The 17,602-nt window shown below is 40.6% G+C and overlaps 1 protein-coding gene and 2 non-coding genes across 5 annotated transcripts in view; 1 reads left to right on the top strand and 2 right to left on the bottom strand.

Annotated features, from left to right (window-relative positions):
- Window positions 1-314: 314 nt before the first annotated feature.
- On the bottom strand, window positions 315-387 carry trnak-uuu (transfer RNA lysine (anticodon UUU)). The gene has a single exon. It is a non-coding gene; the product is annotated as a tRNA-Lys (tRNA).
- A 733-nt stretch (window positions 388-1,120) lies between these two features.
- trnat-ugu (transfer RNA threonine (anticodon UGU)) lies at window positions 1,121-1,193 on the bottom strand. Its single transcript has one exon. It is a non-coding gene; the product is annotated as a tRNA-Thr (tRNA).
- Window positions 1,194-2,482: 1,289 nt separating this feature from the next.
- Window positions 2,483-17,602, top strand: part of LOC110002750 (E3 ubiquitin-protein ligase DTX4) — a 35,280-nt gene continuing 20,160 nt past the window's right edge. Inside the window, exons 1-3 of one of the 3 annotated variants that reach the window (XM_020658411.2) lie at window positions 2,483-2,781; window positions 4,324-4,550; window positions 17,025-17,239. In XM_020658411.2, coding sequence (XP_020514067.2) covers window positions 4,340-4,550; window positions 17,025-17,239 — 426 coding nt within the window. In that variant the 5' untranslated portion in view covers window positions 2,483-2,781; window positions 4,324-4,339. Of the gene's footprint in view, window positions 2,782-3,589; window positions 4,108-4,323; window positions 4,551-17,024; window positions 17,240-17,602 lie in introns of those variants that run through there. The other 2 variants (XM_065948282.1, XM_020658410.3) reach the window with 2 other exon arrangements.

Below are 17,602 nucleotides of genomic sequence, written 5' to 3' on the forward strand. Positions count from 1 at the left end.
CTGGCTGCCATAGATACAGTGTAGGCTATGCTTGCCTTCTTCAAGCGATCAATTCGCAACCATTCTCTCAAACTCGCATCCGCGCAGCGTGGCTGCTCACCTGTTGATGGAAAAGACGAGGAACCCTTTTAATCAAATCAGTTAGCCTACAAAACGGTGTTTTATTTAAGCTAGTTTTCCCATGAGAATCGAATCAGCTTGATATAGGCGACACGATGACGAGAGCGAAATATCTATGTTCGCTTTTAGCGGAGCCTAAAACCTGCCGGGGCTGGACGGAAGCAAAAGGAGACGACGTCGAGGAAAAGAACTGTCGCCCGAACAGGGACTTGAACCCTGGACCCTCAGATTAAAAGTCTGATGCTCTACCGACTGAGCTATCCGGGCTCTGAAAAACTGTACAAGTGAACTCAGATTATGGAGTTAACCATATTATTTACTGTATCGCGGTATGTCCGAAATCACATGGCGTCGGCTACCTATACCCCCAGGTCCCCCGGGTGTAGGCCTACATTTGCACGCTTAATATTCAGACAAAATGAAATGTTGGTCTGATCTATACAAATAGCTATTTAAGCGACCACTATTCGTCATTTTGAGCTGCTCAAAAACGTGTTCTCGTTATTTAAGTTAGTAGCAGAGCTTGTTGGATTTCTGATTCTGCTAAATCCACTCCATTAGCCTAATTTTTAAATGACTTCATCACAAGAGGGAAAGGAAGATCTCAAGGAAGTCACTTTAGCCTACAGTAGTAGGCTACATTTTTAAACAAAGTGATCACAGTCGATGCAGGGGTCTGCCTCAGTAAGGCCTAGAGACCTTTTAACTCTTTAAGAAATAAAAAGGGCATGAATTCAAGACATCATAGTAGCCTAGGCCTATAACATTATCTCACATTACGCCTAAAATGATTAAATTATAAGAAAGTTACAAGATAGGAATAATTAATTTGATCAGATAGTCAACAGATCAAAATGTAACAGGACACAGAGTGAAGAAAGTATACATTTAAAGAAATACATGATCAAATAAATCATCCTTCATCATCCTGCTTTGCTATAAAAGATAGGAAATGACTTCTTTCAGAAAACACTCAAATAGAGAAAAAAAAATGTTGTATAGGCCCCAGCGAGATTTGAACTCGCGACCCCTGGTTTACAAGACCAGTGCTCTAACCCCTGAGCTATGGAGCCTTGGATACTCAATGTGACGTCACATTTCTAAAAAAATTTAGACTTCTGAGCTCTTACTCCTGACAAGCCGAATATCTGAATAAAGGTAGCCGAAATAGCCGATTATTTCGCTGTGGATGCTGGAAAACGCTCTGCTAGCCGCACTGAAACGACGGTAGCCTGTACAGGATTAGCCACATGTGAAAAATACGTAAAAAAAGACAAATTAAACCCGCTATGAAAAAAAAAGTAATACAAATTGTAGTGTGTTACGGTATATCCTACCTACGACGCGGCATGGTGAGCTCAGACTCAGACATACGGAACTGAAGGTTTTTTATTTTATTCTGTGATGTCGACGGGTCTACGCTACTTCAAGAGCCCTTAAAAACAGCTATTTCCGCATTGTCCAGCAGGTGGCAGTATGTGGCAGCTTTTAAAATGGTTTGCACCCAATATTTACAGTCTGTGTTTGCGCCCCTTAAAAGATAATCCTTTATTTATCCCACAATGTGGAAATTTACATTGTTACAGCAGCAAAGAGAGAGAAAAATTAAGAATGTACAAAAACATAGATACAAAAAATAGATTTAAAAAAATAGATTTATAAAATAAAATAAAATATATAAATGCACACTTCTTCTTCACTTTGCCCCCACTTCAGTTTATTTAGCCTATATTTAGTTTAATTTCATCAAAAATAAAAGGATATGTCTTGATTCGTATTTATTTTACAATAGGACTAGTGTGTAATGGTGGTCGTTGTTGTAGGTAGGCTAATTTTGTTTTTATTGTATTAGATTTTACTGTTGATGTTGCCTTAGATGTTCATTGGCTCCTGCTGCAAAATATAATTTTTCCTTGTGGGACAGTAAAGATAATGTGAATCTGTATGCAACTGACAAAAGGCAAAGGGCAATAAAATGATTTTGGTCAAAGTAGTCAGTGATCACAACCATAGACTGTAAATATTAATATTACTACAGGAGACCAAAAATCAGGCAGGCTACAACAAAATGACGATATTTAATTAATAAATTAACCCACTAAAGATAGGCTACTTATTTCAGAATCAGTTTAACTGGCCAGATGTGCTTACACAAATTAGAATTTCATGATTTTGTTTAGATCTAACAACAGGTAGAACCAGACTGAAATGTGTTCAACCCATAGACTGTAAATATACTCAGTGGGAACTCATCAGGCTTCAACTATTTCTGGAGACCCCCTTTCTATTGGTCTACGATACCATGGGGCGTGTTGGGGGGGCTGCTTTCCTCCTAGCCCCCTTTCCAAACCTTAAACTGAGCTTTATAGCTCAAAGGAGAAGATGGACCCGAAAGGATAAAATTAATAAGCATGGCAGAGTTCATTTCAACGCACCATGGACGATCTTTACTGTATTCCTGCCCATGAAATATTAGAGGAAACCTAGCCCAGTTCCTCTCTGTTTTAGGATTTTGCATTTTATTTCAAATAGAAAAAACGAGGTTGCTTTGATCCACCATCCGGAGAGGGAAGCAAGGAAAGAGCCATGGTGGAGACGATCCTGTATTTTCCTCCAAGGGTTTTGGACAAGGAGGGTGGACCCAGAAGTGCATATTAAAAGGTGGATGTTTAATTAGACTAATAAGATACATAATGTGGTGCGTGTGAACTCAGAAAGTATAGCCTAGAGTAGGCACTATAAAACTTGTAAGATGGGACAGACCTTAATCAATTCAGTCACTACAGAATAATATAAAGTGCTTTTTGGCCCTAATGCACGTTGGCGAGCTTTTTTATTTTATTTGGGTTAGCCTACATTTGTCATCAGGGTAAACTTTGAGGATTGTGTTCACGGGATCGAGACCAGTTGAACCTGTTCTGGTGAGGTGGTATACCAGATTGTGCTACCTTCTGAGGCTATTCGACTCGCGGGGGCGCGCACATCTGAAGCGTGCACTGTTAGTGTGTAATGTAACGCAACAAACTCTGTCAATGAAAAGTGTGTGTCTTTAGGTTGAATCTTTTAAATGTCTAGTTGAGACAGGAGTGGATGCAAATCCCGGAATGTAAACACCTGAATGAAAAATGCAACCACACTGTAGGGTTACGTGTGTACGCGTGTTTTTCTCTGATAATGTAGTTATCAAGTTAAAATGTCCTAGGGGGAAATAATACTCCACAATTAGAAGTCTGATTTAATATGGTTTAGTTTAAAACATGTAGATGTAGTTTCAAAACACACGAAAGAGTTCGCCCTGACAGTGGGACTATAACCTACTTTTAGTATAGCCTACTTGTTAAAATACTACTGTCATTCTTGAAACGTTCATTCTTGCTGTTGCATCGCAATGCCCATATTATTGAGCTGGGCGCGCTCCCGCGAGTTGCACGCAATCCTCGCCGTGCAGCAGAACTCGACGTAACACCTGGTCGGAGTGTCGTCTACTACCGTGGCTGCGCTGTTTGGAAGAAGCACTACACTTTCTCAACATTTCGGTATGCAACGCCCCAAAACTACGAGAGGGAAAACACAATAAGCTGTTGCTATCGCCGCCCTTTCGTTGTGACTAATAGATGAAATATCAACCCAAACGTGTTTTTTTTTTAAAACCGTATTTTCCCCCAAACTGAGGGGGGTTTCTTATCACAAAAGGCCGTCACTGGAGACACACGACTCGCCGGAGAAGCTGCCCGTGTGGCTGGAGAAAGGACTCAAACATATCGACCTCAGTAGCCTCTAGGCTTTCGGGTCCGTAGCGTATACTTGACGGCTGTTTGGAAAAAGCTATTATCGGTTATGAGAAACACGGAGCAGCGAGGACCGTGATTTCCTTCCCCGCTTTGCCATGCACGGAGCTCGGATGTCCGCAGAAGAATGTGTCGGTCTCTCCCGGCGTTAGCTCCGCTGTGGCTCCATGTAAGACAAACAGCTTTGTTTATCTCTGGGGTAGGCCTACTGTGTGTGTTTTTATTCATTTGTCACATGAAATAGTTAAACCGGAATTGAAAAAACAGACAGAATTGTGTGCAAATGCCCCATTGTTTTGCTCTGTGGTTGGCCTCTCTTGGCCTCTTCACAAATCTCTCATGAGGCTACATCAAACTACAATGGAGAAAAAGGTGATTCCCTGAATGTTTCATCCTTAAATGTGTCCTCTTGTAGGGCCAACAGTAACAACATGCTCCTGGCCTCTGCCGTGGTGGTGTGGGAATGGCTGAACGAACACGGCCGGTGGAGGCCTTACAGCCCCGCCGTCTCCCACCAGATAGAGGCGGCCATCCGGAGCAGCGACCCCCGCGGAGGGAGCGTAGTCCTCGGCCAGGTGGACAGCCGGCTCTCGCCCTACATCATAGATCTCCAGTCCATGCACCAGTTCAGACAGGACACAGGTAAGACAGTGAGGGATGTACTGTACAGGGATGTGATGTTTGGGGTTAACGAGGACCATAACACACCCTTGTATTACTGGCACAAAATTGCATTATGGTACTTTAGGGAGTTGTGTCACTGTGCAATCCGCCTCTTTGTAATGGCATGTTGTTTGCAACTAATCCCCTCCCTGTGTGTGTGTGTGTGTGTGTGTGTGTGTGTGTGTTTTTTTGTTTTTGTTTTTTTACAAACATGCATAGTTGCATAAAGTCTTATCTCTTCTTTCTGGACCCCAGATGTAAAAATTAAGGCAAGTCGTTCTCCAAAAAAGAACAACCTTTATTTTCACATCATTCTCTTATTATTTGAAAGTGTATGTTCAGAGCAAAAAGGGAGCACATTTATCCTGAAGTGCGATTCCATATAGAGCCAAGATACTAATGTGAACTTGCCCCAACCAACGAGATTCACAATCATTTGTGTCTTTGCTTTATGTGGGAGTTAAAAACTACAGTGAGGAAATCTGCATAGTGCTGTGTTAAGTCGTGAGATTGCTTACAAATGGTTCATCTAACCTTAGTTCAAAATACAATCATTTTTAAAGTTGTGTTTCATCTTGTAGGTAAAACCTGGTATAACATGCATTTTTATGTTTCACAAATCTATTCTGTGATTCATAATTAAAGGCATCTTTTCACCCTGTTCATTGCGATCAAAGTGCAGCAACATCAGTTCATTTCTGGTTTATAAAGCATTATTAAGAATGACTGCAGTTGATGGTTGACATGCCAGATCAAGTGAAACTGGTGCTCTCCACACACAGGTGGATAGGTGCTCCAAAGCTCAAACAGAGGTACCAAGCAGCACGCGAGCAAGTTAAAGGTCATCAAGCTGGGCACTGGTCAGCACCACAAAAAGCAAGAAGCAGCAGTAGAGTAAATCCAGACATAATACCTATAGAAAACTTTGAAATAGACCCTATGTGCATGTAAGACGATAAAGGTATGGATTTGTGATTTGTCTTTAAATTGTGGGACATTTTCACTGTAACTAAAGCCGTTTAGCACATATGCTCTCCTGAAAATATCTAGATCATTTCAGGAGGACTGCTCCAGATATTCTCCTGACCCGACTGTTCATGCACCTCACAGCTGGAGACTATCCAGCGGAAGTAGCGGACCAAGCAACAGAGTCCGCTACACGATGCTATAATGAGAATATTTGCCTTTATATCAATGCTATGTGTAGTTTAACAGAATCACACTGTCAACAAAAGAGCTGAGAACAACATACTGATGAACAGCAAACACGATGCAGCAGTTCCCAGCAGTACGTGCACAGAGTTTGTAGCGGTCGAGTGCATACAGTCTATGATATAAATGTGACTCCCTCCTCCCATTGGCTCGAGGTGAATTCTCTGGATAATATTCTGCTGCGTTCTCACATCAGCTCACTCGGATTTGCTGCTGAAAAAATACTATGGGTCTGACGGGAGAAACTCCGGAGTGAAAAATTTGGTTGTTTGCGTTCACACATACAGCTCCTTCTGGAAATATCAAGTGTGAAAGCCCTATAACTAGCTACAATGAAGTTTGATTTGTCTCACCTGCTCATGACTAAGCAATGTGACATTTCATCAGCAGTTTGTTTTACACAAAAAAAAAACAAAGTCCTATTTTATACCATCTCCGTTCCAAATTTTGTGTGTGCACAAATACATTTTTTTTGGCATATATACAAAAATCTTTAGACAGACAGGGCAAGAGTTGCATCTGGAATTTTTTTTTTATCACATCCTACACTAACAGTAAATCTTTGCAAACTAGTCTGTAACTATTATGTGGCTCTGCGACATCACACATTCAGGACTGTGCACAGTCCACAGATTGAGTTTTTTACTGTTCACGAAGGACAGAGAGCTAGCGTGCTGTGAGAAGTAATTTGCTGAATTTGACAACAATGTTCTGGATCAGACTCCCCTACCCCACCTCAAAGAGTGTTGTGAAACTTTAGAGTCAGACACTGAGATTAAATGTGTGTTCAGTGTGTTTGTGATATCTGTTAAGACTGAACTATATGATGATGTAGAACAGCTGCAGATGACCATCCAACAACTGAGTTAGCTGCATTCTTTAGCCCGTATCCACCAGCACAACACACACACACACACACACACACACACACACACACACACACACACACACACACACACACACACACACTGTGGCACACAGCAGCTGCACACTCTGCACTCAGTGAGACCTTGATGGAAAGAATGGAATATTTCAAGGCCTAATGAGCAGAGAGTTCACCATATAGTGGTTCTGTAACACCCTCCCCCTCCCCGGGGTCTCTCACCCTCTCCCCTTCTCTCTTGTCAGAGTGTTTAGTTTCGTCAATAGGCAAAAGTCCCAGGGGCCTCTTGGATTTGGCTCCGACATGGGAGAGCTAGAAAGATAGGAGTTTTTTGTGTATGTGTAGGATGGGGTGGGTGTACGGCAGTGGGAGTGTTTGTTGCAGACGGAGTGGGATAATTGGGGAGTCTTTTTTTTTCTTTCCCTCTCTCTCTCTCTCTCTCTCTCTCTCTCTCTCTCTCTCTCTCTCTCTCTCTCTCTCTCTCTCTCTCTCCCCCCCTGACTTTTGCTGCTCCACAATTGTTAGATTTTGTTGAACAGATGTGAGTTACTCCACCGTGGCTGTTAGACACACACACACACACACACACACACACACACACACACACACACACACACACACACACACACACACACACACACACACACACAGCAAGTAAGTCTGGAGAAGCTGGGCAGAGCTTGAAGGTTTTGTTTTTGGGGTCACTGGTTGTTACAAGTTCAGTAAAGTAGAATGAGAAGGGGTGAGAGGAAGATGAAGAGAGGATTAGAGTAAGAGAGTTGTTTCCACTGAGCATCCAGTTTCAGGTTTTGAAAATAAGGTTGAGTTGCTGGGCTCTGCTGCATCTCATGTTGAGTCTTTAATTTCTCCTTGATGCTTTTGATTTACTGGGAGAAACATCACAAACATCCATTGCCTTCTTGTTCTCATACTTACGATTGTTTTTAGAGTCACTGCTGGAGTCTCACATTTGTTTCAGCTTATTAAAGTCACTTTGGTTTCAATGCATTGTACTTTGAGGTTTTCCTGTATGATAACCCACTCTGATATCCAGATCCTCCATGAAGACAATGAGAAGGAAGTGGACTTTGGGAAGTTATTACATTGACTTGATCAGTTTGAAGATTTGATTTGACACAAAGTCCCCATTTTTAAAAGTTGAGCTTTTTTTTAACTCACTCCAAATGCACACAAAAAAAAAAAAAAAATCCCATCAAAAGATTTTCTTACATATTTGTTTCTGTGCTTGGGAGTTCTACTTTTTCAATTCCTGGAAAACATAAACTAACATTGATGACTCGTCCTGTAATTGGGGGGGCTTATACTCAGTGGAAGTTTATGTTTATATAATCTAAATGTAGTATTTCATGCTGCCTGATTCCTCAACTCATGTTTGGGCAACCAGAAAAACTGTTTGTGTCAACAGGCGCCCATTACAGGTCTTTGAGTTCATTTAAAACTGAAGATACTCACAAATGGTGAAAGCTTCTCCTGTAATGCCTCTAATTGACAATCTAAAGGCTACAGATTTAAAAATAAATATGAAAATGAAGATTTGATAATTGCTGTCAAACCTCAGTTGCTATCAAATATACCAAAGCCAAATCCGGATCGAGATCTTAGTGTCAACAAATGACCTCCTGGATTTGACTGCTATGGTCTGTCAGACGGTGAGACCGGCTCAGAGGGGCTCCTGGGTTTTTACATGTTGAGGAGGTGTTTGAGTTTACAGAGGGACACCCAAACCAGAGTGTCTAATTTTGCAGTGCTGTCCTCGTGTTTTCTCCCCCATCATGCTGGGTCTCAGTTGTTGTTGTGCATTGGTCCTTAATCATGGACCAATCATTTAACTGTCTGCCATTTCTCCTCAGTTAGCTCAGGCGTTAAGCTGACAGTATACAGTTAAAGAAATGTTTCCAGTCGAGAACATGTGCTCTCTCTGAAAGCTTTAGATGTTTTTTGTGTCACACTATAATTTGAGACCTTCTGTCCTACTGGGGCTATTTATCAAGCTGTGTTGTATCAGATTTAAAATCTGGAATTTTGGATATTTCGGTGTGATCCAGTTGAATCAATCACAAAGGAGGGTTACTAACTGTTCGGTGAAATATAACGCCCCTGTTTCAATAGTTTGCATGAAAAAGGAGAAGTAATGCCAAATATCTTCGCAAGAAGTATTAATGTTGTGCATTTAGTTAAAAGGATGTGTTAACATTTCCTGAGAAAGCTTGTCCTTCAAGTTCTAACTTTGTTCTCAGTGCACAAGAACACGTTTAAGTACATATTGATGAAAGTCAGATTTACGGGCAAACGTTGAGTACGGACGTTTTAAGAACAGATTTATGAGTATGCACTGTTTGTGAAGTTTAAAAAAAAAAAAAAAGGCTTATACTGATTGGATGCTTACTTTTTGAAAGGGAGGGTCTCGAATGAGCTGTCAAAGTTGTTTTCTTGCCCAGGGCTACTTGTAGGTGTGACTGTACAGCTCAGCTCACACTTGTGGTTAGAGACATTTGAAATCAAAGAGTCGGCATACAAATGGCTCATGGTGTATGTTTTATATCTACACTGGAAAGCTGCCATGTCAGCATCATATACCAGAGTACCTCATGATGGAATCAGCAATGATTGATTTGTTTTGAATTTGGATCTCTCTGTTCTTTGGTTCAGAACTAAACAAAAGCTTAGAAGCTCATAAATTCCAACAAGGAAGTCATTATATGTTTGATTTGAACCTTCCCCCGGGACTGTAACCACTGAGACAATTGAGTGCAATTGGCTGTCATCTTTTCTTTTGTTAAATTTGTGTTGAAACAATACTTACATTTAATGTTACTTTTAAGAGGAGACAATGTTGTTCACACTTTGAGGGCGTCTTTTTCTGCTCCTGCAGCACTTTGCTCTTCTTGTTCCAGCTGGTCCTGCTGAAGGAGACACATTCTCAGACCCCCACAATGCCCCGGGGCGTCGGGGTCATGGTAGATGTGGGGGGCAGGGGTTCGATAGGAAACTCCCCAGAGACGTAGGGTAGGGGGGTAGATTGTGTTGACGAGAAAGAAGGGGGGAGGGAGTGGAAGCAAACTTTAAAACTGGCCTTGTTTACATGTACACAACAAAAGCAGGTAACTGGGACATGTTAGGTCAGGACAGGAAGGTACACAACATGTTCGCTTACATTTCATTAACATACTGTTACAACTACCCTCCAAACCCAACAGGCATGGCTGCACCTAAAGAAGAAAGACTGGTAACAACATACTGCTCAAGACAAGTGCAGGTCCAAAACCATTACAAAGAGGATTATTTGTACTTTTTCTTTTTAGAATGAAAATGGAGGAGTAGTTGACCCAGATTGCACAGGAGGACACCCCTCTATTTGATTCTATTTGATTTCTTTTTGCATCAACTTGCGTATTGCACCCTCTCTGGTTATTAGGGCTGCAAGTAACAATCATTTTAATAGCCAATTAGTCTGCAGATCATTTCACATTATTGAAATAATCTTCTGTATAAAATCTTCTCTTTATCAATAAAAAAAAAAAAAGGTCATTTCTTTTTACCAAGAAAGCAGCAAATCCTTGCATACGAAAAGCTGCAGATGTTTCATCTGCTTGGAAATTTGAGAATGAAATCCAGAATGATTTTAGTAGGCGATTTTATTTCTTCTGACCGACTAATCATTTCACCGATTAATACTTGCAGATACTTCTACTGTTGTTAAGCTCTTACACACCAGCCCTAGTCTGAAGTCGCACACCCGCTCTGGTAGAGATCCGGTCTCTTCAGACTGGATGTTGCTTTTGAAAACAATATTTATTTTTGAAGTTATACTTTAGAAATCAACTTTCTTTATAATTAGTTGTTGGATGTACAAAATGCTTTGTTGACCTTATACGACCTTCAAATACAGATTCATCCTCATAAGGCTCTATTCAGTGGAGGATAGGTATGACAGTGTTTTGTAATATTACACTGATTGTTTCATGTAGTTTGGAAGCTTTTTACAGCACCTGAAGAAACTTACAATATGATCACAAAAGACTCCTGGACGGATGTCTTTTGTTCTAACATGGAAGGTCAGGGCCTCTCCTTTTATTCACCGTGGCTCTGCAGCTTCATGTGGGACGTCCTCTGGTCCACCTGATCTGTGCCTCTTTCTCTTTTCTCTGCTGTCACTCCTTTTTTCTTTCTCTCTCTCTTTTCTCTCTCACACTCTATGAAGCTGAAAATTGACTCTGAACCCAAAACTCCAGGGATCGGACACTTTCAAGGTGAGACAAAGTAGAGACAAAGACGGAGTGAGAGACCTGAAGGGAGGAAGCGGCACGATGAAGTGGAAGCAGAGAGGTGAAAGAAAGTTAAAGAACAGGGAGGAATGTATAGGGGCTCGTCAAAAAACAGCAGGTTATTTTCATCTGGATGAATAAATACCTTACACCACATAGAAGTTGTATATTATAAAGATAAAAAAAAAGAAAAAAGAAGCCTATCATACCTAACCTTCGTCAATGTGATATATACGTATAGCTGCTAAAGGCTTCAATGACAAAATAAATAAATAATAATAAATAATAAATCTGATAAATCAAAACAAGACTGAAGTTCTGAAACATTTCATACTTAACAAGAAAAGCCAAAGACACAATTATGATTTTTAAAAAAATCATAACAACTAATGATTATACCTTCACTTCATGTTCATTTGTCATCCAATTCATTATTGTTTATCAAGAAAGTGAATTAAATGAAAAATCCAGATGTAGGAAATAGGAGGAAGAATTTAGGCTTCAAGTGAATTAAGACTTGTGTGAAGTATAATTATTGGGAAAAAATGATGAATTTGGCTTAAATTAGTAAACATTAAGGTGTTTTACTGTTTGCATCGTTAAGAGGAAGCATTAACCTATTTTTTTGTTTGTATCCAGCTGTCCAGGCAGATACTTTTTTACCAAAAACTTTAATTTCACTCATTCATGATTGTAACCAACTCATCTGGCTTCAGGTTAGGGCATTGTATACTACCTTACTTAATTGTTTCCTACACGGACGTGTCATAACTCATAGGAAAGTAGCGAGTAGGGAGGAAGTGCAGAGAAAAGAAGATGAAAGAGGTGGAGGGGTCAGAGCGCAGCTTTCTTCTCTCCCGAGTTGTTGTTGTGAAACTCTGCGTGTCGAGTTACTGGTACTGTGAGGCCTCTGGGGGGACATCACTCACTGAGTGCTCCACAACACACACACACACAAACAGGCACAATGTGTGTTAGAAGCATATGAAGATATCAATTAATGTTAATGTAACTTTTGCAGTATTTTATAATGAATTGTCATTTGTTTAATTTTTTCTGGGTACACAAAACAAACAGAAACCAGATCTTTTTCTTTATTGCCAAATTGAGATAGACCCTGTAAAATATAACACACTCAAAAACACACACACACACACACACACACACACACACACACACACACACACACACACACACACACACACACACAGGCAATAAGGATTACCTGTGTTGGATGACTGTCATGTGATTGGGTTTAGCGTGGCTCACAGGCAAAGAGGTGAAATTCAACAGAATGGAAAAGGAAAAGCAGAAGTTAAAGTAGTATCTGTTATAGACAGAGATAGATCTGGTGGCATACTTTTTTTTTTTAAACAATTTTTGAACTTAAAACTTGATAATTATGGGTTTTTATTTGACAATAGTCTGTATTAAACCTGGATGCACTCTCAGTGACGTCACACATTGGTTTCTTAAGCTACGTTTTGAAGCCCAACGATGGTGGTCGCCATATTGGAAGTGCCACCTCTACTAACTTTTGGTCAACCTAGAATCCGGTAAATAGGCTGATGAGGCATGGTTAAAGCCTCATGGCAAACTTGATTAAGCACGACCCTTGCTCTAAAAACAATAAAAACACAGTATTTATATAAAAAATTCCTATTTGTACCAATAGAGCTATTCACACCTAAAACCATCTTTTGAACAAGTCTGTAAACATGTTCTGTTTTCTGCTGTGAAAATGGGCATTTGAACATGGGTGTTAAAGGGACTTCTGGGGCTATTGTAGCCAGCCTAAAATGGAAATTCAAGGTACTAGAGGGTTTTTCTTTCTCACTTTTGCAATGGCTTCATTTTCTCCAGAAGTTGCCGGTTACCTCTTTTTATTTTCGATCCAACTGTTGTAGAAAAGAGGAACCCTGGAAACATGAGCACTGAAAGAATACAAACCTGACAAACTGAGCTAATGTTAGCCACATGCTATCTCCACTAAAGAACATCACAAACGTAGCTTAACATTAAATGTGAAACAGCTGTGTTGTTTCACTAAGACCTTTAACCCCCCATCTAGCTTTTTGTTATTATTATTATTTTATTATCAAATGTTTGTAGAAAATCATGAAATGAAGCTGTAAAGAAGCATGTAAGGCATTGAGAACACAGGGTTTTCATTCATGTTAAAAAAAATTGGAAGCCTTTGATGGAGGAAGGAAAGGAAACTAAACAAGAGGAAGTGATAGAAATGCGGAACCCAATTATGTCTCAAGGGCTCCATGTTAGCTTGACCTTCTGGGTAATATTTTGAGCTCTGCTTCAGTATCTATGTTTGTCTCTCGTCTTGTGCTTCCTCTCAGTATCTCATCCTCCCCACTCTTATTTTCACTCCAGCTCTTATTAAAACTCCCCCTGCTTTTGATTCTCGACGTCTCTGCCTGTACTGTGGTGTAAATCATCTATATTTTGGGATATGAAACCTCGATAGAGTGGCTCTCATGCTTTAGATCACTTTCGTCATTTCCTCTCCTTCCTCATCCCTCAGCGGCTCGAGGTTCCCATGGATGTTTGAACATGACGGGTGGGGAAGTGGAAGTAGAGGTCAAGGAATATATTTGAGATGGGCTTAATATTGTCATTAAGGAAAAAATGCAGCAGTTTTTCAACCAAGTGTAACAGGCTCGGGTCAGGAAGTGTATCATATGGAGATATCATTCTAAGTTCAAACTGGGACAAGTTTCAAGGGCGAGAAACAAAACAGAAATGTTGCAGAAAATCTTTTCTCTGAGGCGTTGAAAGTCTCAAAGGCATGAGGTCACACAATGTGTGTCTGATTTAGGAGAGTGGGATAAGCAGGGAATCCCAAGACAATCGAGGGATGTGTGTTTGTGTGTGGAGTGTATCCCTACTCTTATCAACATTTGCATCTCCACATGTGCAAGATATTCTGCAACCAGTTATTACTTTCACGATTGTTTTATATGCTGATGACTCCCTCGTCATCATATGATGAATTACTGTTTATGTGCCTTGATTTTCACGTCACAATAAGTACCGGGTTGTGGCTGGGCGGTACTGAGAAAGCCCTTCAGGCGTTTTCTCACTCTGACAGAGCAGGCACACTCTTAAGAGGATATAAGAGCTACGTGGTTTGTGTGATTCTGTTTGTTATTAAATGCTATAATTCAACATGACAATTCTGTGGCTATAACACTTGTGTGAATCTGTCAGTCATGCTATGTGTTGTGCTGAAGCTGAAATGTGAACGAGCTTTCACAAAGAGGAAGAGGAAGTGTTGGCTCATCTTCATGGGGTTGAGTTTTCCCACAGCGTTAACTGTTGACGAGGAGCACTAACTGTCCTGCCATGCATGAAGCTCGACCCCACCCTAACATGTGCTCGCCTGCTGGTCAGTCTGCAGCTGTGTGTGTGTGTGTGTGTGTGTGTGTGTGTGTGTGTGTGTGTGTGTGCAATGTGCAGGGAGGGGTCAGTGGTAAGAGAGAGAACAATGCAGACCAGATGGCCGGTCTCTTTCTCCACCTGCTTCAGACCTCTTTGTCCTCTCTCTCCCTCTCTGAACCATTTCACACTCTCACTGCTTCTCTCTCATATTTACACACATTTCCAATGTTTGCTTTGCCTTGAGCTTAAACACACACACATACACATCTTTTCACCTTCCAGATGAGTCGATTTTTTTTTTAACTCAATCTTGTGAGTTTCAATATGGGATTGACTTCTCTTTCAGATGAAACAAAGACTGTGGGTTCATTTCTTTAATGCACTATTGGCACATGCACACAGGCAGTGCATGTGTAAATCCAGCATGGCCACACCCAGACATGTTGCACTTGATTCCAACTATGACTGACATATAAAAGAAGCAGCGGGCCTCATGTTGATCAGCCGCTGACAGTTTAAAAATGTGGAAGGGGTGTGGTACTGAGTGAGAAAACAATAGGAAACAGGACTTTTTCTGTCGGTGGTCTACATCCCCTGGACGTACACATGCAGCCGATTTAGCGCACAAAAAAACATCCTAATGTCTGATGTCGCAGTACTGTAGGCAAACAAGGGGTCAAAGGAACTCTGATTTAACACAAAAAGCTCCTTTATTCAGTTTCCTTCTTGGCTTAAGTTTTCATTGACTATCTGAACCAGCAAAGCCCTAATAACAAACCTTGTCCTCTTTGTTATAAGACCTTGGCCTGATGGTGAGGGCCAATACCAGAAGCTTTGACCACACACGAAATACACAAATGACATTTGTCTGTCATTCTACTACTACACACACACGCACACACACACACAACTCCCTGTCCTAAAAGGGCTCTTGCTGTATTCATACACACACAAAGAGAATATCCCTGCAGGCATAAATCAAGCTGCACAGTATTCCTTTTATTAAACTCATAATGGAGACATTATTAAAAGCTCTTGTGATGTTTGCCCCCCTCTGAGTGGACAACTTTAACTTTTAGCTGTCCGTCCATCGGGTTGTTTAGTTCATCGAAAATGAAACTGAATAATAACTTTTAGCTTGTATCCTGTATTCTGTAAAACCGACTTCGGTAGCAAAATCTGATGTGATTAACATTCTCTAGCATTAGTTATGACTTAGTCATGGTCTTAACCTGCAGTGAGAGGCTTCCTGAACACTTTAGGGAGGAAAGACTCCAATTAGGGCTCATTGCGCCAACAGACATGTGAATAAAACTTTAAACTTGCACGTATAGGCAGAGGTAGTATTATTAAACGCTGAATTTAAACCGCATAAGACCGGCTAACAAGAACAAGGGCACGGTTGTTATTTTACAATATATTACAACATAGCTAAACAGAATGTTTGTAGACCTAATCACTAAATACTGTATTCATAAAACGTGTAAGAAATGAGAGTGACACCGGTGAAAAGTGATTACATTTGTTATTTTGTTATTGTTAATCAAACGCTGCAACCATGTGCAGACTTTGAGGTGATGTGCCGTTTTTTAAATGTCACTATGTCTTTATTTGCTAGTGCATGGCCTGTAACAGTAGGACTTCTATCAAACTAATGAGCTTCAGTTTTACATTTAAATTAGAGCAGTGTGGGATATATAAAAAACATCATACCTTGACTTTTAATGGTGTGGATAAGAATCATGTTGTTTTTCATGTTGATTTTTAAAACTGTTTTGTAAGTGAATTAAGAGTTACTGACCAGAACAAGTAAACTTGTATCTATTTTAGTGTTCATTAAGCACATTTTCATACTGTGATGAATACATTTAGCTATGTCTTCATGTCAGGAATTCCTCCAGTAAATGAACTACTGTATGAGTAAAAAAAAAAAAAAAGAACAATACTATGTGTGATATCTCAGTTTGATTGTTCACTCTTTCTTTGTCGTTCTGTCCACACAAAACAAACACAACCACCACCCCCCCCCCCCCCCCCCCTTCATCAAACTCTTCTTTTTGATGTCTGTGTGCCTATGCCACTGTGCCAACATCTCCTGCTTGTATGAGTCTCTCACTCTCTCTCAAACACACACACACACACACACACACACACACATACACACACACACACACACACACACACACACACACACACACACACACACACACACACTCACATATGCCTTCTCTTGTGCTGGCATTGACTGAATAGCCCATTGCCTCTGGAGACCTGGGTAGTTAGTGGTTGGTTGGTTCAGGGACCCTCCTCTCAACCCTCTGTTCCACTGGAGACAGGCAGACATTGTTGTGTTTTTGTTATTTATTTGTATTTTCAAGTATTTGTTCGGCTGAGTCTTAAGTAGAGCCTTTTGTTGGGGAAATATTGGACTCAAAGTAAAGACAGACGCTTGTATGTATGAAGTGAAGAACTGCTCTACAAATGTTTGTACATATAAGTATTTCAGCCGTCCAATCACAGGACAAGGCAGCTATTGGCATGTACAAACCCAGTGTTTCTAACGTTTCTAATTGTCTTCTTTGTGGCAGGAGTGTACAGTATAGAAACTCCTTGTTAATCCAGGTGTCATTTATCGTTTAAAGAAACTTATTGTGTATCTTTTTGTGTCTATTTCAGGAACCATCCGTCCGGTGCGAAGGACTTTTTACGACCCAACCTCGGCCCCGGGTCAGGGCTGGCAGTGGGAGTGGGAGAATGATGCGGGTTCGTGGACGCCCTATGACATGGAGGTGGCCATCGCGATCGAGAGTGCCCACAACCGCCAGCAGCCCTGTCTTGACCTGACCCCACTCGGCTTCTGCTACCTCATTGATTTTCAGAACCTGACACAGGTGTGTTTACACAATCTTTATACATCCTATTATTCATGTATGAAGTGGATGATATTTATTTTTCCAGTTGGATCATCTTCCATATTAGGGAGTCACGGATTGACTTGACTGGTGACCAGAATAGGTTTCAGCCTGTATCCACACACTCAAGCTATTAAGTCGTCAGTGTGGATGTGAGGTTCTCATCAGCAGAGATAAAAGAAAAAGCTTCTCTATTCAGATTTATTTTGAAAATATCTCTGGGGGGTTTCTTTTAGCAAAATCTGCTGAGATAACATGTAAGAATTTTGTCTTTATTCAAATGTTTACACATTTTCAAGAATGTCATAATTGACCATGTTTTATTGAATAACATCGCCTTTT

Source organism: Labrus bergylta, chromosome 1 (genome assembly GCF_963930695.1).
Source record: "Labrus bergylta chromosome 1, fLabBer1.1, whole genome shotgun sequence".
In the NCBI taxonomy this organism is placed as follows: domain Eukaryota; kingdom Metazoa; phylum Chordata; class Actinopteri; order Labriformes; family Labridae; genus Labrus; species Labrus bergylta.